The sequence below is a fragment of the Phoxinus phoxinus genome (genome assembly GCF_949152265.1).
Source record: "Phoxinus phoxinus genome assembly, chromosome: 6".
Taxonomy (NCBI): domain Eukaryota; kingdom Metazoa; phylum Chordata; class Actinopteri; order Cypriniformes; family Leuciscidae; genus Phoxinus; species Phoxinus phoxinus.
Window position 1 is genome coordinate 27,845,937 of NC_136881.1, and position 21,741 is coordinate 27,867,677.

At 39.9% G+C, this 21,741-nt stretch overlaps 1 protein-coding gene across 3 annotated transcripts in view; it reads left to right on the top strand.

The window, feature by feature from the left end:
- fam193a (family with sequence similarity 193 member A) overlaps nucleotides 1–19,363 on the top strand; it is a 30,414-nt gene extending 11,051 nt beyond the window's left edge. For 2 of the 3 annotated variants that reach the window (XM_079615773.1, XM_079615775.1), the window contains 18 exons: nucleotides 2,159–2,390; nucleotides 2,493–2,617; nucleotides 2,713–2,860; nucleotides 2,964–3,038; nucleotides 3,134–3,211; nucleotides 4,739–4,857; nucleotides 5,066–5,308; nucleotides 6,194–6,326; nucleotides 6,452–6,595; nucleotides 7,391–7,657; nucleotides 7,984–8,197; nucleotides 9,789–10,013; nucleotides 10,110–10,389; nucleotides 10,572–10,758; nucleotides 15,228–15,458; nucleotides 17,084–17,915; nucleotides 18,009–18,090; nucleotides 18,378–19,363. In XM_079615773.1, coding sequence (XP_079471899.1) covers nucleotides 2,159–2,390; nucleotides 2,493–2,617; nucleotides 2,713–2,860; nucleotides 2,964–3,038; nucleotides 3,134–3,211; nucleotides 4,739–4,857; nucleotides 5,066–5,308; nucleotides 6,194–6,326; nucleotides 6,452–6,595; nucleotides 7,391–7,657; nucleotides 7,984–8,197; nucleotides 9,789–10,013; nucleotides 10,110–10,389; nucleotides 10,572–10,758; nucleotides 15,228–15,458; nucleotides 17,084–17,915; nucleotides 18,009–18,090; nucleotides 18,378–18,471 — 3,709 coding nt within the window. In that variant the 3' untranslated portion in view covers nucleotides 18,472–19,363. The remainder of the gene's footprint in view (nucleotides 1–2,158; nucleotides 2,391–2,492; nucleotides 2,618–2,712; nucleotides 2,861–2,963; nucleotides 3,039–3,133; nucleotides 3,212–4,738; nucleotides 4,858–5,065; nucleotides 5,309–6,193; nucleotides 6,327–6,451; nucleotides 6,596–7,390; nucleotides 7,658–7,983; nucleotides 8,198–9,788; nucleotides 10,014–10,109; nucleotides 10,390–10,571; nucleotides 10,759–15,227; nucleotides 15,459–17,083; nucleotides 17,916–18,008; nucleotides 18,091–18,377) is intronic. The other variant, XM_079615774.1, reaches the window with a different exon arrangement.
- The last annotated feature ends 2,378 nt before the right edge of the window (nucleotides 19,364–21,741 follow it).

Sequence of the window (21,741 nt, forward strand, 5' to 3'; positions counted from 1 at the left end):
TTACTGAAGAATAATAAAGAATCAGAACATTTGAAATCAAAATCTAGGGCATGTTGTAGTCCAGATTAAAGTATGAATGTTAAAATTTTTAGAAAATAAGTTGCCTATAAGTCAAAGTATTTGGTGCTTTGAACACCATTGCAAAAATCTGAATGTCTGTTTAAAACACTTAAATACTGTTCAGAAATAGAAAGTAGCGCAGCTGCTTTGTTTACGGGGGTTACGACGGCTGCATTTCTGATGTTCCATCAGCGTCATCTGCTGTCATTGAAAGTGCATTTCATTCACTCGTTCCGCCATGTTTCTCATGCGTGTTGGGCTTGTTTACAAGCGCACATGCCTCTGACGCAGCACACACACAGTGTTGTATATTTTAAGTGGTTGATGGAAAAGTATTCTTAAAATGAATTCTAAAAATCGGAATAATTTGTAATAAATAATTCTTCATGGTATTTTAAAGTGCCCACGATAACAATACAGTGCATGTTCATTATCGTGATATATCGTATTACCGTATATCGGCATGTAATCTAATTCCAGTGAGTGTTTTTCTTTAAAACACGAGCTCTGTCATATTCTGTGATTGTTTCTGAAGAGCGTGAACCCTCACGGAATGCTCTGTGTGAAATATAGCCTGAATGGAACTTAAAAACATCCCACCACTGTATGGCCAGATGATACGCAAATATAACTACATTTCTCGGCTTGGTAAAGCAAACCAGCGTCTCGCTAGTGAAGTTTTTATGGATGAGTATTGCAAGCAAGGTAAAAATTATTGCGGTGATGACGTACAGGAGTCGTACAGCAAGCATGCATGAGTACTTTATATTGATGCACAAATTCCTGTTCGAGATCGCAGCTTGACTTGTCTAAAATATAAACAAGCTCTGCTGTTGCGCTGGCTGTACACGTACTATACACTAAGTTTTGAAAAGGTTTTTTTCTGTATTGTTTTTTATTTATTTATTATTACTTAATAGGTGCTTAATTTTTATGAATTAAAGTCCGCGTGAACCGGAAGTTGCAAACGACTTTTCTCAAGTGTTGTGACGCATTTCCGAGTGAAACGGAATATTGAACAGAGGGCAGGGTTTTACTTTAGCGCTCCTCCTCTCCATCTCTGCTCACAGCAGAGTAACGGTTTGAGGGGAGTGGTTAAGCGTTTAACCAACCCAAGTAGTCAAGCCTATGTCATCAGAAAAGAACGCCATTCCAGACCCGGAAGTAACTTTTCAGACTTTGATTAAAGATAACTTCGGCAAACAATTTTTTCCCGTGTAATAACTTGCACGGATTAATTGTTCACCACAAGACTAGTAATATCCGCTAACAAAGTAAATAGGGTCAATTTTGATTTCATGCCGACTTTAAATGGACTTATAACATTTGGTAATTTGGTTTCCTTTTGGAGTCTCCAAGTGTCCCTTTTCAGAAAGACCTTGAACAAAGCTTGTGGAAAATACAGTTTTGTCAGAAATCACCCTTTAATCTGATGATTTACTTTGCTGGATATGATGACAAAATGAACGTGTTTAAAGGTGAACTATGCAGGTTTTTTACCTTAACTGAAGAGCTTCGGAGTTATTGGAATGGTTATATAAAAATTTTCGGGTTGAATGGTGGTAGTCTCGCACCCCCATATTGCCTGTGAGCAGAAAAAACACTCTTACAAATTAGGGCCGCCGGCCGCAGCGTCAGGAAGTATCGCGTGATATCAGGTCTTGTGATGTAACGAATGTCTTTACGGCAAAAAAAAATCTGCTAAAATTCTATCATTATTGCGCTCCCTCACGCTGTTCGAACCCTAATGAAGAATCTGCTTTGATGATGTTGATCTACTAACCTCTGCTCTGGTATCTTAGAGTCGCCAAAAAGTGTTTAGACAGTGTTGTCAAATATTTATTCCGAAGCTGTAGGGGAAGCTCTATAGAGAAACCTGCGAGCAAAAAGCGAGAAATTCCCGAAACGGCATAGCCCTGCTTTAACAAGATGAATGGTGTATGCTTAATTTCACGATAAGTGTGCTATTTAATCGCAATTAAATATGTGACTATTCTATTGACATCCCTAATAATAACACATTGATTATTCTACTGGACGATACTTGGAATCTCTCATTTCTTTCCCCAAAGACTCACCTTGCTTTCTCTTTATTTAGGCTTTGTGAGAAGGATCCCTACCAGTTGTACCAACGTCTGGAACAGCAGGCAAGGGAGTACGTCTTGGAGATGAAGGTGCGTCTACTCAAACACCTGTCCACAGGCTCGAAGGCACCCGGTGCAGCGGCTCAAGGGCCTCCGCAGGCCCACCAGTTCATCTCACTGCTGCTAGAGGAGTACAATGCGCTTTGCCAGGCGGCCCGCACCATCAGCAGCTTCCTGCTCACCCTGGTGTGTTGATATAACCGTATTGTACATGAGTTTGAATAATGATAATCTGTTTAAGCTCAAGCATCAGTATGACCTACTACTAGCCCTGTTCTTCCTTTTCAGGAGAACGAACATTTGCAGAAGTTCCAAGTGACATGGGAGCTCCACAATAAGCACCTTTTTGAGAACTTAGTGTTCTCTGAACCCATCCTGCACAACAGTCTACCTGCCTTAGTGGCCCAGCTCAGGTATGGTCTTCAGTGAATCAGTTAAAACTTTATCATTCTTATAGCACTTCTCTGTCTGTATAGGATGTCATTGCTGTGATTTTGTTTAATAAAAGGCAGGGCACGACATCCCATGATTCATATAGTGAGGATATGTACCGGACACTCCTGGAGAGATACCACCATCTGGACCAGGAAATGAGTGCAGTGGCTCTTGAATGGCTGGAGTGCGAGAAGAGGATTGATGACTATGTTGATGAGCAGGTATATTTCATTCGTAATGTGAAAGTTGTCTTACTGTACCGAGTAATCGTTTGTGGCTCTTAAGGCTGATCTTGCATCTAATGCCAGTTTTGCCTGTTTGCAGTTGCTTTTTAAAGTTGAAGGTCAGAATCTCACAAATCAAAGGACAGAACCACACAAGTCTTTAATTAATAGAAATGTAAGTTGCCGCACAAGTAACTCATTATGCGTTAATACTTCTCATACATGATTTTTGAGTGGAGCTAAATGAGTTTTTGTTTTGTTTTTGTTAAGATGTCTTTAAGAACTAAGCAGCGGATGCTTAAAGAAGATGCCGAGATCTTCAAACAGAAACGATTTTTTGAAGAGCAGGTAAGATTTCCTCCAAAACTGGTCTAATTTTTTAAAATTGAGATTAAAAAAGGTTGTCGAGGTAAATGTACTTAAATTGCAGTCTGCATGTGCTGTGCGTTCTTGAAAACGAATGGAATTATTGAATGAATGTGTCTTGAATAACATGGAAATTCCCCATTCATAAAACAGCACACTAGATTTAGATTCAAGGCATGCATACATTCAAAGGCAAAGATAAGTACTGAGTCTTTGAATGCTAGTTACAACAATTATTATGAAATGATTACCTTATTTGTTCTCAACCCATCTTTTAAATTGTGTAACTAAGTAATTTTTATTGGTAATGGCCTGTTCGCTAAGCTTTTTTAGCATTCCTGACAGACTTATTTCCAGCTCATAGTTCTGAAGGATACCGTGGCCCAATAGTGCACAACACAATGAAAAGTAAAAAAACAAATAAATATAAGTTAACACAAAACAAAGAAAATGCTTCTGCTAATTTATCGGCCACTGTAGAGGTTCCGTTAAAGCTAAGGGCTTTATACTAGAGGTAATGCTCTAAGGAAATAAAAATTGACTGTAGTACTAATTTTTTTAAAATAAACCCTTCAACTGCATTTATTGCAAATGAAATTAGCCAAGACATTAATATAGATATGTACATTTTAAGAAGCCTGGTAAAGTAATAGCTGTTTAAAATTTACTAAAATTGGCTTAAAAAGACCACAAAACCAGTCATAAGTCGCACGTGTATATTTGTGGCAATAGCCAACAGAACACTGTATGGGTCAAAATGATAGATTTTTATTTTATGCCAAAAATCATTAGGATATTAAGTAAAGATCCTGATCTATTAAGATATTTTGTAAATTTCCTACCTTAAATATTTTTAAATTAAATTTTTGTGAGTGGATGCAGCACAATCGCCAACAGAAATGGAAACATTTAAAGGCGATTTTCTCAATGTTTAGATTTTTTTACACCCTCAGATTCCCAATGATCAAATAGTTGTATCTCGGCCAAATATTGCCCCATAATAACAAACCATACATCAATGGAAAGCTTATTTATTCAGCTTTCATCTCAATTAAATGTTTCTTTACACAAGACTGGTTTTGTGGTCCAGGGTCACAAATGAGCAGAAATATCTCTCTTCATCTAGCCTTGTATACTCCATTACACTTGTCTTGTGGTACAAATATCTAAAACACTATCATTAAAAAGTTTAGGGTCAGTACAATTTTTTTAACTGTTTCTGCAAGGATGTATTACATTGGTCAAAAGTGACATAAATCATTTGTAACATGAATTCCTTTACTATTTCAAATAGAAATTATTTAGAAAATTCTAAAGAAAGAATCTTGAAAAAAAATTACCTTTTGACCTGTAGTGTGTGTATTGTGTATGTATCTGTATCTTGAGGGGTTTCTTTGTAAAAATAAACTGTTCATAGCCATTTCTTAGTTATCAGCACATATATTATATTATTATACATGTTATATGTCTTAAAAACCCACAATCATTGTTTTAATATTGTGATTGCAGTTCCTACTGAACAGTAAAAAGTCTCTTGGTGGTGACAGTAAGTTCACAGACACAGTGAAACACATGCTGTCCTCCAGACTGAGTATCCCAGACTGTCCCAACTGCAACTACAGACGGAGGTACTTTCCAGTTATATTCAATACAATTATTTGTAGCTCTTATTTGCTGTTCTTCCTTGAATATGATCCTTTTTGGGGGCCATATTAAAAAAAATGCCAATGGAAAAAAAATAACCTTTTGGTCCTTTGAGTATCTTTGACCGCACTGTTTTTTTGTGTGTATCGTTAGCCTCAGTGCCTCATAATAAGGTAATATGTTTACCTCCAGATGCACCTGTGACGACTGCAGCCTGTCTCACATCCTCACCTGTGGCATAATGGATGCTCCCATGGCAGAGGACCTGCATCTGAAGCTACCCCTGCAAGCGGAACCTCCCCGGGACTACCTGTCAGAGGTCCACCCCCCCAGCATGTCATCGGGCAGCTCAGGGTCCGGCTCGGCCCCAAGCTCCCCCATCACCATCCAGCAGCACCCACGCCTCATCCTGCCGCAGGATGGCACCACCACATTGTGAGTTAAAACAGTTTTATTTGTTCTCTTTTATTTGAAATGTAGCTGATTATTTGGACACTTAAAACTTTGAACATTGGGACGTCGGTCCCATAAGTATCCAACCTTTTTTCTTTTATGAAAATGCTGTTTATTACAAAAAAGGAACTGCACATTTTTGTCTCTAACTACGCATTGCTATATCAGTCAATTGATTTAAAGGATTAATTAAAGGAACCAGCTCATAAGACTCACTTTTTGTGAATCAGACGACATTGTTCACACAACAGGAAAAATGCGAGGACATTTTTATTTCTCACTGCATTCAATTCAGATGGCACACTCAAATTCAGATAATTGGATACAATATTTCTTTTTGCAGTGGCAATGCAGGACACACTGATTATCTTGATTATTATGAATTTGATTAAAAAAACATTTGAATGATAGTGTATATACAAGTAAAATTCCGTTTCATGGACAGTGAAATAATCATTTCAGTTCACCTGTCATTGGCAGGTGCGGCATACAGTTTGTTGTTCCTTGTCTGCTTGCTTTATGGCTGCATTTCGTAAGTTTTATGAGCGGTCAAGGGTTTTTACGTGGATAATGCTGAAATATAAGCTTGGGAATATGTTTTTTTCCTAGTTGTAATACTAGTAATATGTCTCCTGTGGACAGTATTGCAAAAATCAGATATGGGTCAGATCAGGCAAGTTCCAATTATTATAGTCATTACTGTATTTATGATTTCAGTGACTTAATTATGTACTTTCCTGCTAAGCTCACTCAGTTTTGTTTTTGTCATTTTCATCAGTGTCATCAGTTTCTTATTACATCACACAAGTCCAACAGCTGAGTCATTAGACTCCTATTGCTTTCTTTATTTTTCCTTTTCTGCCTCAGCGATGATGAAGTGCCTCCGTTGTCTGCTATCTACCCTCTGAGCGGGTATGAAGACCCTTCGGTGGTGGCCAGCATTAATGGCATCCACAACCAACTCAGTGGAGGGGAAGAGAGAATGACCCTTAAAGATAAAGTAGGTGGCAGCCGATCATCTGAAAGTGTTGTTGCTGCCTACAGTGTACAATAAACATTTGTCAACTGGAAACATTTGACATTTGTGTTTGAAAAGTGGTAATAAGCGCTCTCTCGTTTTCTCAGTCTTCACGGGGGAGCAGCAGCAGTAGCAGTTCCTCTGAAGGTGATGAGGGGGAGAGGGAATGTGGTGGGGAACCTCCAGGCCAGGAGTCGCCGTTCTCTGGAGGGAAAAATGACTGTCTGCCTCCATCATACCCTCATACACAGGTAGAGCTTAGGAAAAGATGCTTTAAGGGACTATATATTAAAGGGTAACTAAACCCTAAAACAACTTTTTTTTTAGTTGAGGATCTGTAAGACTGGGGCTTTATTAGTGCTGTTCATTGATTCAAGTAAATGTTTTGACATTTGGGTATAAAATGTTTTATTTCTACAATTCTGAGTGCTGCCCTCTTCGAGTTGAACGGTGGCTACCGCAGTTGAATTTTCCTATTTGGAGTTGTTTCCCCGCGTGACGTATGCAGGCTCTGCCAACGGCTCACTACCCACGCCCCTGGCACGAGCTCACCACGCCCTTCGCTAGCATCGTCGGCATCGGGAGTTAAGACCGCAGTTTGAGCAAGCGGCTCAAATTGATAAGGCTCTGGCCCTGTGTCCACAGACAATTCGCCCCCTCCTCCACTTCAGGTGAAGGTGGGGGAGCAAACTCCTCTACTTCAAATGACAGCTCTGTTGCAAAGCTACTGGTATCACTCCAGTCACTCTCCATCTTTGCGAGTCTGACAGCTGTCAATCAATCCGTCACTGCGGGTCTCAGGTGCACGCCCCCCTCCGCTCAGCCCCGCCCTCGGTTCGTCCCCTCTGGTTCCGCTTTTCCAGCATTTTTCAAATATTGCCAGTGGTGAAGTTACTTTAAACATTTGCCCCTTGCCATCAAGAAGATCTATGCAGCAATAGTACAATGTCAGAGAGAGTCCATTGGTTTGACTGGTTTGCATTTGCAGGTATTGCAGTAAATTATCTCGGATAAAAGTGACCCCTTCTTTTTTTCTTCTTTTTTAGATGGATCAGGTACAACATCCATGCGAGTGTCACGTGTGTAATCAGGGCACCGGGGATGGTAGCACTTCCAGCCTGAGCTCCACCTGTCTGCCTACCAGCAGGATGCACACAGGGGGTCACCAGTTCTTCTCAGAGAAGACAGCAGCCCACCCTGCCCTCCACCTCTACCCCCACATACACGGCCATCTCCCCTTGCACAACCTCTCCCACCTGCCCAGACCACTGCTGCCCACCCTCTACTCCACCCCTCCGCTCACACACAGCAAGGTTAGACGCACGCACATGCACAGGAAATTCCCAGCTTGTAGGGACTCAGTGCCTGTGATATTTTTTCAGCCACAAGGGGGGTGACTTGTTTCAAAAATCATAATCTTAAAAAGAGGCACAGATGCAAAATTTCACTTCCTACTGGGCATGTCCCTTACCACATTGCTGACTATTGCTCATCAAGCAACGACGTAATGCCACTATACATTTTAATGCAAAAGTTTAATTATCCTAATCACTGAATTTCATGGTAAATCATTTTAAAAGGACATTCATTGAATTTTTTAATGTAATGATCCCAACTCTCTCCACATCATCTTCTCTAGACTCTCCCTCCTACCCCCACGTCCAGTCACACAGGCGGAAAGCAGCAAGTGTTCAACCCCACCCTACCGGAGCATGTCTACCAGAGCTGCTTCAGCACGGCGGGGGACTGGAACGGCTCTTTGCCATGCCCCTCGCTCAAACTAGAGAACCTCTGGGACACGCACATTATGAAGAACTGGAACCCTTCTGTGCTGCTCCAGGAGCCATTACCTGGTCAGTTTCTCAAGCCTTTTTAAAGATGTTCAATCTTCACATTTCAATGTAGATAATAGTAAAACTAAAATGCATTAATCATGAGTAATCCATTTACATCTGGTATTATGTGTCTGGTGATCAGCTAATTCAGACTACATTCAGAGGAGCACTCTAAAAGTCACCATGAAATTAACTTCCCTTACCCTAACTGTCAACATCTCTTTTTTAATAATGTGAATAATGTCCTCACCTGCGTGAGGACTGGCCAATTATCCATCCCTTCCAGCAACCTTTAACTGACATGAGTTTGTTGCATTTATCAAACCACAATGATCCAACAATCAAATCAATTCACAATGGACAAAGTCAAGCCCTGTCCTAATTTGGTTTTGTTTACTCAGATATGTTACAATAAAAAAGTAAAGATGATTTGAATTTCCTTTTCATGTCTACTTAACAAATAAAGGTTCTGTATTGGCATCTATGGTTCCATGAAGAACCTTTAACATCAATGGAACTTTTGTAATGCACAGTGGAACAACATTCTTCATGTTATTAAAATCGAGATCTGTTCTCTGAAAGGTTCTTTGAGGAACCAAAAATGGTTCTTCTATGCCTATGGCATTACTGCGAGAGGTACTTTTATTGGAACCTTTATTTTTAGGAGTGTAGTAAAAAAAGCATTTGACCAGATCACAGTTGTAGTTAAGCACTAATATATCCAAGACAACCACAAATACCTGCCTACTTGCCTCTCAATCATAGAATGTGCTAAATATAAGTGTTTTAAATATGGAAAACATTAAGATCAAAATATTGGAATACGATCTGATCATTTGGAAAAGCACAAACATATATAGAGGACCAAGATCTGAAGTTTAATTACATACTTGACAAAAAAACAAAACATGTTAAGCTTGAAATATGATGAATGTATTGTATACAGTCACAAAATCAGAGTCCTACCCTCAATACGATCAAAACTTGTACCAGAGCAGCCATAACCGCACTTAAGTAGTTGAGTGAATTCATGAAATTATTTTAATTTTCTAAAGTCTTAACCCCTGAAAATATATATGGGATACAGGAGTCACTTACAAGAATTGGATATAGTGTTAACAATAGGAACGTTTTTGACTTTTTGAAGCCACAAACTAGAAACTACAAATATTTTAAGCTGTTTGGTGGAGCTGTTTTTGACCCAAGTAATATTAACGATCAGACACGTGTAATCGGCCAGCCATCATTACCGAAATATCATCCTCATAGGAGGAGTTTTATCCTCGTTAAGCGTTTGCTTTTAAATGGCGTGCTCTCTCTTGACCATAATTGATGGGTTTCCCCGAGACCGCAAGACTGGTGTTGAGAAACTTTTGGAGAGAGATCAAAATTTGTGAATGAGTCAAAATGCAATTTCTAGCACCACACCTCAGACCAAAAGAGGGTGACATCACTGTAGTAACAACTAGTTGTTCAGTTCAGCTCCTTACACATTAGTATTTTATATACATTTAAATGGTCACTGCATTACCAAAAAAGGATGTGCCAAGTGGCTTTTATTGTCTACAGTATCTCTATGATCCCACTGAAACTCTTCTCCCGGTCAAAGGTGACATGCTGGGTCCTCCTCTTCCCGACGTGCCCCTTCTCTCCTCCAGTTTGGATCCCACTGTCAACCCCCATTCTTCCCCAGATGGCAAAGAGAGGAAGAACGGCGCCAAGAAAAAGTGTCTCTTCAACTACCAAGATGCCTTCATGGAGGCCAGTGAAGTGGTGATGGCCACTTCCTCTGCCACCTCCTCTGTCTCCAGTGCCGGCACCACTGTCCAGTCGAGTAATAATCACTTTCACGTTTCTAAATGACCCATCATGAGTCTTAAGATTGAATTTTTGCTTTAATTTGCTGAATTTTCTTTTTTTTTCTTTTTAGATGAAGTTTTCCATAATTTAGGTAAAGAGGACCATAGACATCCCACTCCTATTGCTCCTAGGAATAGCCCCACCAGTCTCTCGTCTCTCCCCCCTCTCAGCGGAACCTCACACCCTTCTCCTCCCAACACACACCTACCAAGTATAGGCAGCCAGTCCTTTCCAAAGACTGTAAATCAGACTCCAGTCTTCATGGATGGCCATCAGAGTATGTGCTTGTCATCTGGTGAGCCAGCCGCCTCAGTTGAAGGTTTAATCAGTGGTCCAAATAGCGTGTGCAGGTCAGTTCATCATCTATAGTATTTATATACCTTCTGTGTGATGTTCCTGCTGTCCCGTCATCCAAAAAATAGACAGGCTGTTGTTATTTCTATGCCATGCCAAGCTTTTAATATTTAATAAAGAAACTGGAATATGAGCTGGAATTGAGTTCATATACTCACATATGGAATGTTTTTGTCAGTGATCCAGACTGTGAGGGTCATCGCTGTGAAGGGAACGGAGGCTACGAGCACCAGCCATATGAAGGAGAGGAGAGCCAAGATGATGACAGCAGCTCGGAGCACAGTTCATCCACTTCCACCTCAACCAATCAGAAGGAAGGAAAGTACTGTGACTGCTGCTACTGTGAATTCTTCGGTCACGGAGGGGTATGGAAACACTCTCCCTTGGCTTTCACCAAATATATCAATATTAATAATATATTACATAATTACATTATTTATAATAAACAATAGTATTTTGATTGTCAGCTGATATTCAAGCTTTTTTTATCTATAGTATCTGTTGATATTGGATATACAGTAGTTTTGGATATTTAATTGTTTTGCTCACTTCCCTGTTTTTATGTTCAAATTATCTTTGCCATCATCCAACACTCACGTAAAGTTGATCTTTTTAAAAAAAACTATAATTTAATAAGTGTTAAATGTAATCTTTAGCAAATCTCAAAATTAAAATCCATTTTTCATCTGTAGCATTTAAAACAGTTAATTTTAGTGTGTTTTATTTATTAATTTAATAATAGTGTCATGGCTGCTGGCTGTATGAAGCGCACTATGACGTGAATTCAGGAACAATGAATGAATAAATCCTCAACAGAAAAATTGCTGAATACAGAAAACACGACCACATTAATACTGACGTTGACAATACTAGACAAAGAACTAAGGAAAACTCAGGGCTCATGTGGAGTAATCAGCATGAAACTGAATTGTGGAATTAGGAACTATGGTAACTAATTAACAAACAGGGAAACTAATAATTAACTCAGGAAAACAGGAACAGGGTGAAAACTAAAACAGAACATACATGTGACTACGCCTTGGAAAGGCTCGTCCTCACGCCGACAACTGTGAAGGCAGGGAGGGGGCTCTGGAGAAGGACGTGGAACAGGTGAAGGGCAGGAGACAAGTGTGACGGTGGGAGAAACCAGGGTGATAATGATGGGGAGATGAGCCAGGGGACAGAGCAGCCAGACGGGGACCCAGAGCCAGGACCCGTTGCAGAGTCTATGGAGGGAGGTGCCATGGTGGAGGCTTGGCTGTTGACACCAGGGGGATGACTGATGGAGATGAGGCAGCTGGAAGTGGAGACCGAGGCGCAAATGGAACCGGCCGACATCGATGGTCCTGGAGGCAGAGGCGGAGTCGTGGAGCCAGAGAACTGAGGTGGAGCCAAAGATCTGAGGTGGAGCCAGAGATCTGAGGTGGAGCCAGAGATCTGAGGTGGAGCCAGAGATCTGAGGTGGAGCCAGAGATCTGAGGTGGAGCCAGAGATCTGAGGTGGAGCCAGAGATCTGAGGTGGAGCCAGAGATCTGAGGTGGAGCCAGAGATCTGAGGTGGAGCCAGAGATCTGAGGTGGAGCCAGAGATCTGAGGTGGAGCCAGAGATCTGAGGTGGAGCCAGAGAACTGAGGTGGAGCCAGAGAACTGAGGTGGAGCCAGAGAACTGAGGTGGAGCCAGAGATCTGAGGTGGAGTCGGTGGGCCCGAGGGTCGAGGTGGAGCCGGAGGGAAGGCAGAGCCAGACAGAGCTGAAGGGGTTGAGAGTCGGAGCGCAGCAGACAGCTCGGAAGTCCGTGGCTCAGGCAGTGCTAAACTTATTTAAACTAAAAATCTAAACTCTTTTGGGCGGTTCCTGGACAGGGTTTAAATTAAGCCAGGAGTAGGCCTTAATCTAGAGTATTTAATCGTGGCTTAAAAATGGCTTTCTGAAACAGCGATTTAATTTAAAAACCAACTATGCTAATCTGAATTAGCATGACAGAGGTTGCCTATAAAACATGGAATGAACGAGGAAAAGCTTAAAATTGCATGGAATTAACAGGAAAATCCAAGGAAAACAATGACAGTAGAAAAAAGACTGCAATCAAAAAAGCTTTACTGAACAAGAGAAAACTTTTAAAGCAAATAGCAAAGAAAAACTGCACACATCCGCTGTGGAATCCAAGAAGCCCCAAAACTAAAGGGACATGCTGAAGGAAAAAAAGGGAACAAATCTGAGATGGGAGAAAAAAATATATATCAATGCTTTGCGTTTTCACGCATATGTTTTGCGTTCCCCCGAGAAGCTGTGTTTGCTTGCAAAATGTTTAATTTAAGTGTCAATTTAGTCCTGGAGTAGCTATAGTCTTCCTCCAGGAAATCAGTTTATTAAACTCTGACCAAGCCTAGGACTATTTAAAATACCATGACAGAGAAAGCAGATTTCTGTTAAATCTGGTTTAAAAGGCCATTTTAGTCCAGGACTAGGCTTAATCTCTGTCTGGGAAACCGCCTCATGATGTTTTCAAATAAAAAAAATCTGCACTCTCAAACTCGCGCTCAATTACTATTCTTCAAGGTTCGATGATTGAAATAGTTTCTTAATATAAATATCTGGGATTTTTAATTGATAATTCCCTCTCTTTTGGGCCTTATGTTCACCATCTTGTGAAAAAACTAAAGTTGAAATAGGATCTTTCTTTTGAAGCAAGGAAGAGATTGGTAGTTTACCAATTCAAAAGCCCTTACCTATTGTTTACTGTACTCGGAATAAATCCCTTAATTAACCAATATACATTAGAGAAGTATGAAGTGAAGATGAAGCACCAAAATGTCTGTAAAACATATTATTTTGGACTGCCTAATCTTTAATGTTATGAGACAGCACTTTTTATCAGGACAAACTTTGAAGGACTTATTTATGGATCCAGATTTTTACATATTTTTAGCACAAGCACATTTTAAAGAATCTTTTATAAAATTGTACTCGTACGTTTTTTTTTAAATTATATTGTACTTATGATGTTATTTTGTTAAACGTTAATGTACCTGCCATGTAATAGCCGGTGATGCTGATATGGCAATAAACTCAAATACTACTATTATTATTACTATTGTACTCTCAGGTTGGAAGGCCTGTGTTGTCATCCCATAGACTCAAGCACTGGTTCATATTTATATATACAACTATTTTGGGTTTTCCTCCCTCTTACTTAGTCGTATATCATTCAAAAAGGTTTATTATTATCTTTTAAACATCTGCTTAAATTTATATTGTAACAACCAGTTACAAGATAAATTATGCTTAAAAGAGTTGGTATCACTAAATTAATTTGATTTCGGATTTACTTGATTGTATTTGTTTTGATTGATTTGTGTACATGTAAATGAATCCATTATGTTTTTATGTTTAAATAACTGTGCTGCCTGTGTTGGCCAGGTCCCTCTTGTAAAAGAGATTTTAAATTTCCTGGTTAAATAAAGGTTTCATAAAAAAATGTAAAAATAGAGCAACATCTGACCAAGGCAGTGCCGGTGGGATGAGGGAGCCCGGTAGAGCCGTATGGATGGTGGTCTCTGGTGGAGCCGATAAGCTGACGGGAACCAGCAGAAACAGAGGATACTTGGAGAACCGGACATGAGAATAAGGGAAATATCCTCTTCCAAATCAAAAGAGCTGCTAGAGATCAGCAGCAGCTCACCCTTTGCAGTAGGAGTGTGGGCTGGGTCTACATCCATTTCCTTGAACTTCACTAGCGGTCCCATGACGGCACATGTTCTAGCCAGCTCACGCACTTAATCAGATTACAGTGGGGCTTCGGGGTGATGGTTGGCTCAGTCCTTTTCTCTGGCGCTGGCTCATGCATTGCGGCAGGCTCAAGCCATCCATCTACGGTGGACTTTGGCTTCATGTTCGTGCCACAGGGTGATGGCTGGCTGGACTCCAGGTCCGGAGTGGGGCTAGTGATGTCTTCCAATTGTGAACGCTGATCTGTCGTTCACCAGCACCCACTCCACAAACAAGGTGAGGGTCCCACAAGACCGACATCTGGCTGGCGTAATCTTGTGCTTTCGTTCAAGCTGGTGTAAAAGAAGACGCACAGAAGAATGCTCAGGAAAGTTTGACACGCCAGTTCTAATAATCCTCAGATGTGGTACTCGAGAAATTGCTGCTCCAATGAAGCGCATGAGAGAATTCCAGAACAATAAATTCACAAAAAAAAACTCGTTTGAGATACAGGAAACATAACCACATTAATACTGACATCGACAATACCAGACAAAGAACTAAGGAAAACCCAGCGCTTAAACATATGCGGAGTAATGAGCATGAAACAGAACAGGTTTGTGGAATTATGGACAATGGAAACAAACTAGGAACCGATTGAAAACTAAACTAAAACAGAACATACATGTGACAAATAGTGATTTACCGGAATTTGTTTAGAGAACAGGAAATAATATTGATGTGCTATTTATCGGCTATTGACCATAACATAATCGACCGGTAAGTGGCTTATCGGTATTTACATGAATTGGAACATGATGGAAAGTACAATTTCCTGTCACTTTAACATTATCATAAAGCAGTCCTTACTCACAGATAGTCTTGAAAATATACATCTACCACAGTATAGTAAAATCTCTACAAGTTGACGCTTTCTGCTCGTACACACTGTATACATCAGTTCATGCTCTTATGCTCCTGCACCAAATCAGTTTTGAATGCTTCAGTGCTTTTGTCAATCAGCCCCTATTAATGGAATATTTGTGGAAGCGGTTCATGTTAAGCGTTTACCATGGAAAGTGCCATGAATAAATAAACTAACTACTCATGTTGTTTGTGGTTTGTAGCCTCCTGCCGCACCCACCAGTAGGAACTATGCAGAGATGCGGGAGAAGTTGAGACTCAGGCTGACTAAGCGGAAGGAGGAACAGCCTAAGAAGGAAGAATTGCTGCTGGAGCGGGATGGGGGGGAAGACCATCGCAAGGTAGAGGACCTGCTACAGTTCATCAACAGCGCAGACAACAAACCTGTCACAAGCTCTAAAGCAGCCAAACGTGCCCGCCACAAACAGAAGAAGGTAAACTCATATCATGTTTTTTTTTGTCTATCTACTAATCTATGCAAAAATGCATAAAAAATGCAATGCTACTGTTCTGATATCGTAAAGAAGAATAAAAGAATGCATGTAATGTATATGGGTGCTCTGATTGATCAGGTGCTGATGGTTATATAGCTTTATATAGTTTGATCGGTGGTCTCTATAAAGTCTGTTCATTAACGCGGATCAGATGATGCAAAACGCGCGAGACAATTTTTCTATGCACAGCTAAAAGTCCTTCTCTGCATTAACTTGTCTGGCAGTTCTTACAAGCATCTGAAAAAAGGACAATAAATTTGCAACGTCTTTGTGTAGAGTGGAGACATTGCAACCACAGCAACTCAGTAAGAAACTAGAGGTGTGCGATAAAAAAAAAATGTTTTAGATCATTTCTTTCCTTCACAGTGGTGCGCTTTCTTTAGTCCCAAACTTAACATCCAAATCAGCTAGATAAGTGATTGTCGGTAAATACAGTCTACTGTTGCCAAACTGCATGACGTGCTCTAATTTAAAAGAGCAATTGAAGGGATAGTTCACTCAAAAATGAAAATTAGCACATGATTTACTCACCCTGAAGCCATCATAGGAGTATATGACATTCTTCTTTCAGACGAATACAATCGGAGTTATATTAAAAAATGTCCTGGCTCTTCCAAGCCTTATAATGGGAGTACATGGGTATATTTATTTTGGAAGTCCATCAAACCCTATCCATCCGTGATAAAGTGCTCAAAACGGCTTTGGGGGGGTTATTAAAAGCCTTTTGAACCGAAGCGATTTGTGTAAGAAAAATATCCATATTTAAAACTTTATCGACTAAAATAACTAGCTTCCGGCAGACGTCCGTACGCAAGTCGACCTACGCCAAAAGAGTAACACTTTAAAAGTGTTTAAAGCTGCAAAATATATGCTGTTCCCATTTCCCAAGCGACCTTCTGTGCATGTGCTCCGAGACAGAGTGGAACACGAGCCTAAATGGTTAAAATCACACAGATGGCATGTCTAAATGCCCGGCTTGGTGAGTAGTCGGTGATGTGTTTAGTGAACATAATCCGTTGGGAAATTAGTTGCATGTCTAACAGTATATTGAATCCATACAATAGGTCTTAAAGTGACAGCAGCCTAATATTCCTGCTTCTGTCTTTGTCTATAATGCTAATTACACTCACTGCTCTTTAGTAGGATCAATGTAAATGTAATTTATTGTGTAAACTATGCAGTTTTGTTTTACATATGATTTCTTTCTGTTGTTAAAGACTGCTGTTCTTTTTATATTTATTTATTTAACAGGAATGTTGTTTTTAATCTCTAAGGCTGTTCCCAATTACTTTTAAGAGATGGAATGGAATATGTTGCACATGTTGCTTCCCAATAATTAAGAGTTGTCAATTCATGATACTTGACTCTTTATTTTATTTTTATATTTAAAATACATTAAGAATAGTATCATTTATTTTGGTGATCGCATTGGCCATTACTGCTTTTCCGTGATCAGTGATCAGCCCTATAATATATATGTATGTTGGATCGTGTGTGTGTGTGTGTGTGTATATCTTATTGGGGTTGTCATGAGATTAATTGTCTAGGGGTTTGTTTGGGTGCAGCTGGAGGAGAAATCCCGTCTTGAGGCAGAGGCTCGCGAACTGGAGATGCAGCAACAGCTTTTAAAGGAACAGAGAAGGCAGCAGCAGGAGGAGGAGGAGGCACTGAAGCAGGAGCTGCTCCGTCTGCAGGAAATGCAGCACTTGCGGGCATCTAAGAAGAAAAAGAAAGACAATAAAGCCAAGGAGGTGACCAAGTCTGAAATTCCTTCTCTCGTTCCAACAACCAACAGCCCTCAGCCTCTTCAGCAAACAGCACAGAGCGTTTTAGAAAAGAACATGCAGAACGGCAAAACACAGCTACTGCACAGTCTCATCCGTCTCGGTCCTAAGGAGCCTCGTCTAGAACCTGAATCACCTACAAATGGGAAGAACGGCCCATCGCAACAGCCAAGCCCAAAGACTTGCAAAGAGAGACCCTCAGACTTTCCCGCCCTCCAGAATGGCACCACCTCCCACCCAGAGTCCTCCCATACCAAGGTCAAACCCAAACAGCAAACAAATGGCTCCAAAACCAACGGTGAAGCCACAAAGAGGCCAGCCGAGACCTCCAAAGCTCCAGAGCCTCCCAAAGCTGGGAATGCGGCCAGCCCTCAAACTGACGCCAAAGCCAAGCAGAGAACTTCAGAGGAGTCAGTGACCGAGATCAAGAGGGAAGAGAGGACTAATGGGAAAAAGCCACAGAATGGAGGGAAAGACGAGAGGAACTCTCCCATTATCGAATCTTCAGCTTTAGACCCTTCTCAGCAGAATGGCAAAGTCCCAAACAACGAGCCCAAAAGCAAACCCAAGAAGAATAAGAAGAAAAAAGCAGACAAGATGAATAGCTCAATAGGTGAGTGTGAACTGCCAAATTGTCTGAAGATGAACGATAAAACAAATGTTTTACAATTTGTTCAAAAGTCAGAATTCTCTTATTGTCCAACAGATGATGTGTTTCTGCCCAAAGACATTGATTTGGACAGCGTAGACATGGACGAGACCGAACGTGAGGTGGAATATTTTAAAAGGTACTGTTTTATGGTATTCAGTAATATTTTGAAGTGCGGTCACATTAGCGATATTTCGCGTGCTAAAATATGTCCATTGTCAATAGCATTTATAATTTAAAGGTCTGCTTATACAGTAGACACGTTCAAACCAGACAGCTTTTCTGTTGGTCGGTGCGGCAAATTCGTGTGACCAACTTGAACGTGCAAAATCTACATGGGGAACTTTTTCATCCTCACATGAAACTTTTCTCAGGCATTCATGACCTTTTGTTCCCCAATGATTTTATTCTTCACCCTTTCCGCAGGTTCTGCTTGGACTCTGCGCGACAGACGAGGCAGCGGTTGTCCATCAACTGGTCCAATTTTAGCTTGAAGAAGGCCACGTTTGCTGCCCACTAATGGGTCTTCCAGAGACAATGGCAGGAATCGATAAGCGTTCCACTGGTTTCTTCTCTCTCTCCCACATTTCTACAGACTGACTGCTGACCCCAGTGCTGCTATGCTTCAACCGCTCCTCTGGTCTACATTATCCATGCCGCCTTGCCTTTTCCTTGTTGCTCTGGGTTCTGCAAAGAACCCAAAACGGGCTTTATATTCCTGCAGTACTTCTGGATAGAAAAAAAGAGCAAAGTCAAAAAACATCTCCAAAATGCTACTCTATGAGTTTATCCCTATTATTTTGGTTTCCCTTTTCTTCTTTTAAAAAAGCGTGTGCGCTTTTTGTCAGTGAGTGGGCCGTTTCCCGTAGGTCTGTGTGTCATGTTCTGGGTTTTCTCTGGCTTTATGTACATTTGGATGAAGGCACTGCAAATGACATGCTTAAAGAAAAAAGATGAATATGAAAAAAAAAAAGATCCTTTTATTCAAATCAACTGTGGCTTTGCTCGCCTTTGCACCTAGCACTGCACTTCCTCACACCTCATCATCAAGAGAATCGGACTGGTCAGCTTCACGTCATTGTCCCCTATCTCTCCCTTTATCAGGAGAACGGCTAATACTTGACAATGTTCACGTCAGTTCCATTTAAAATTGTTCAGAGTAACAACTGTGTTCAAGTTACCATTTTGTTTTTGTTTTTTGTTTTTCATTTTTTTTTTCCAACTTGTACCAAGCTTGTATCAGAATACTTTCAGAATTGAATCGAAAAGAACAATACTCACACTATCAATCTGTTATAGAGTGTATATTGTATTAACACTGAAGCCGGACTGGCTACTTTTTAACATATTGTTAAGTAATATTAAAATCTTGTCTTTCTTTTTGAAAGATGGAATACAGTAGAGTGGCAGGACATTTCTGTGTCGGTTGTCTTTTTTTCCATCTGCGTCTTATAACACTTACCAAATTCCTAACCTTATCCAATCAAGGGGAAATACAGAGCCAACTGCAGATCAACATAACAGGAGCAACCTGACACCCTAATTTGCATGACCTGGCACCTTGCAGCGGGTCCGTCCCCATCGTTCTGGTAAGAACGGATGTGTGTGAAATGCCACAACTGTTTCACTCAGTGTTTACGGTTTTACACTGGCTGTATCTGCATATTTAAAGGGTTAGTTCACCCAAAAAGTCTGTCATTAATTACTCGCCTTCGTTTCGTTCCACTTCCGTAAGACCTTCGATAATCTTCGGAATACAAGATATTATTAATGAAATACGAGATTTCTGTCCCTCCATAGATATCCAACGCTACTTACACATTCAAGCCCCAGAAAGGTAGTTAAAGTAATCCAGGCGACTCCAGTGGTTCTACCCCAATTTTATGAAGCAACGCGAGTGCTTTGCTTGCGAATTTTAAAAAAAAATATTTTTTATTACCTTTCTGGGCCTTGCGTTTGATCTCTATGGAGGGGCAGAAACCTCTCGGATTTCATTAAAAATATCTTCATTTGTGTTCTGGAGATAAACAAAAGTCTAATGGGTTTGGCACGACATGAGGGTGAGTAATTGATGACAGAAGTTGTTTTATTTTTGGGTGAACTAACATTTTTAGCAATAATAACAGTGATAATAGTTATCCAAACATTTGGGATAATTTGCTCAATTTGAGGTGAAGTCATTATAAATAGTTTAAGGTTTATTTTACTTTGTTTTCTTTCCTCTTTCCTTATTACCAGGGTGTGGCAGGTACAATCCCGGTTCAGGCTGCTGTTTTCACTAATCAGTAAAACCATCTTTCCCAGTGCAATCAATGAGCGTCATTGGACAGGGTTTATGCAGTGTTATTGTTTCTGCTGAGAGGTAAGTGTATGTTTGAAGGTGAAAATAACTTTAAAAGTATTTCAGATTTGATCATTTAACACTACTTATTTCAACTAATATGCCCTACTGAATACATATTGAGATAAAGGTGATGTTTTTGATAAGGAAAAATAGGGGGGGAAAATCCCAGCCATCCCATGAAGGGTGTGTTAAAGTCAACATGAAATTAAAATAGACTTTCTAAATGTTCCTTGTGTTATTGTGCATGATTCTCCATTTCAAGCTATTTAAAAAACAGTCCATCAAACGAATAATTTAGTTGTTTATTTTTATTTCTCTTTTAATTATAAGTCTATCATTACGTTTTCAGAAAGGCTGCCCTACAAAGGTGATTCATTGTGTTTGATAAGTTGAACTCGAAGCACTGATCAATTTGAAGTTTTTCTGACAACTCTTCATTTGATTTAAACTTTGCCTGATACATTCTTGTGACTCCATCCGTGAAACTGTGAAATAAACATTGTGATTGAACTATTTTTAATATAAAAAAATGTAAATGTTAAAAACTATTTTGTTGATAGTGATCAGAAGTTGGTGTTTAAAGTGACAGCATTTAGAAGTATTTACATGATTTTGGCTTTCACTTCAAAAGTGCGATTGCATCACTCTTCAAGAAATGTATTGGAATCACATTTTAAAATGGGAGGGAGGACATATTTTTAATCTCCGAAACCACTTGACAGACTATTTCTAAACTTACAACTCCCACAGAAAGGGAACTTTTGTCACTATCCGTCATCATCAAACTTTGTTTTATGTAGGGCTTTTTTTTTTTTCTTTACTTCCTGCCAAAAAAACCTTTTTCGCTGTGGTAAACGCCTACCTCCTTTTAACAAAGAAACAGATATAACAGGTTAGAGAGACTGTTGCTTGTCTTGTTCTGGAAGAGATGATCTCATTTTAGTAATTGATTATATATTTAAACATATATTCACACCATCATGCCATTCTCAATGGCAAGTATAAATTTAGTGCCTGGTTTATAAGTCTAATTTTATCAGGCAATAACTTTATACTTGCCATTTAGAATGGCATTATGGTGTTAATGTTATCAATTACTAAAATCAGATTAGCATAACCGATGGCAATCGCATATGCAGACTGATATCTAAAAAAAAAAAAAAAAAAAAATATTGTCTTCTAACTAACATTTAGATATTTAAAGCTGCAGTCCGGCACTTTTTTGGGTTTAAAATAAAAAAAAAAGACATTTTTGAAAAAAAACGTAACCAGCCAGTGTTCAAAACTATCTGCTTGCCTTACCTCGATTCAAAACGGTAAGCTTGTAATAATAAATTTAATTCTAGTGGTACTGGTGGATTTCCGCGGGAATTTTGAGCATGTCTTTGCGTCATTACGTCACTTCTGTACACATAGAGGAGTCCCCGGCTAGCGTGTGTGGATGAT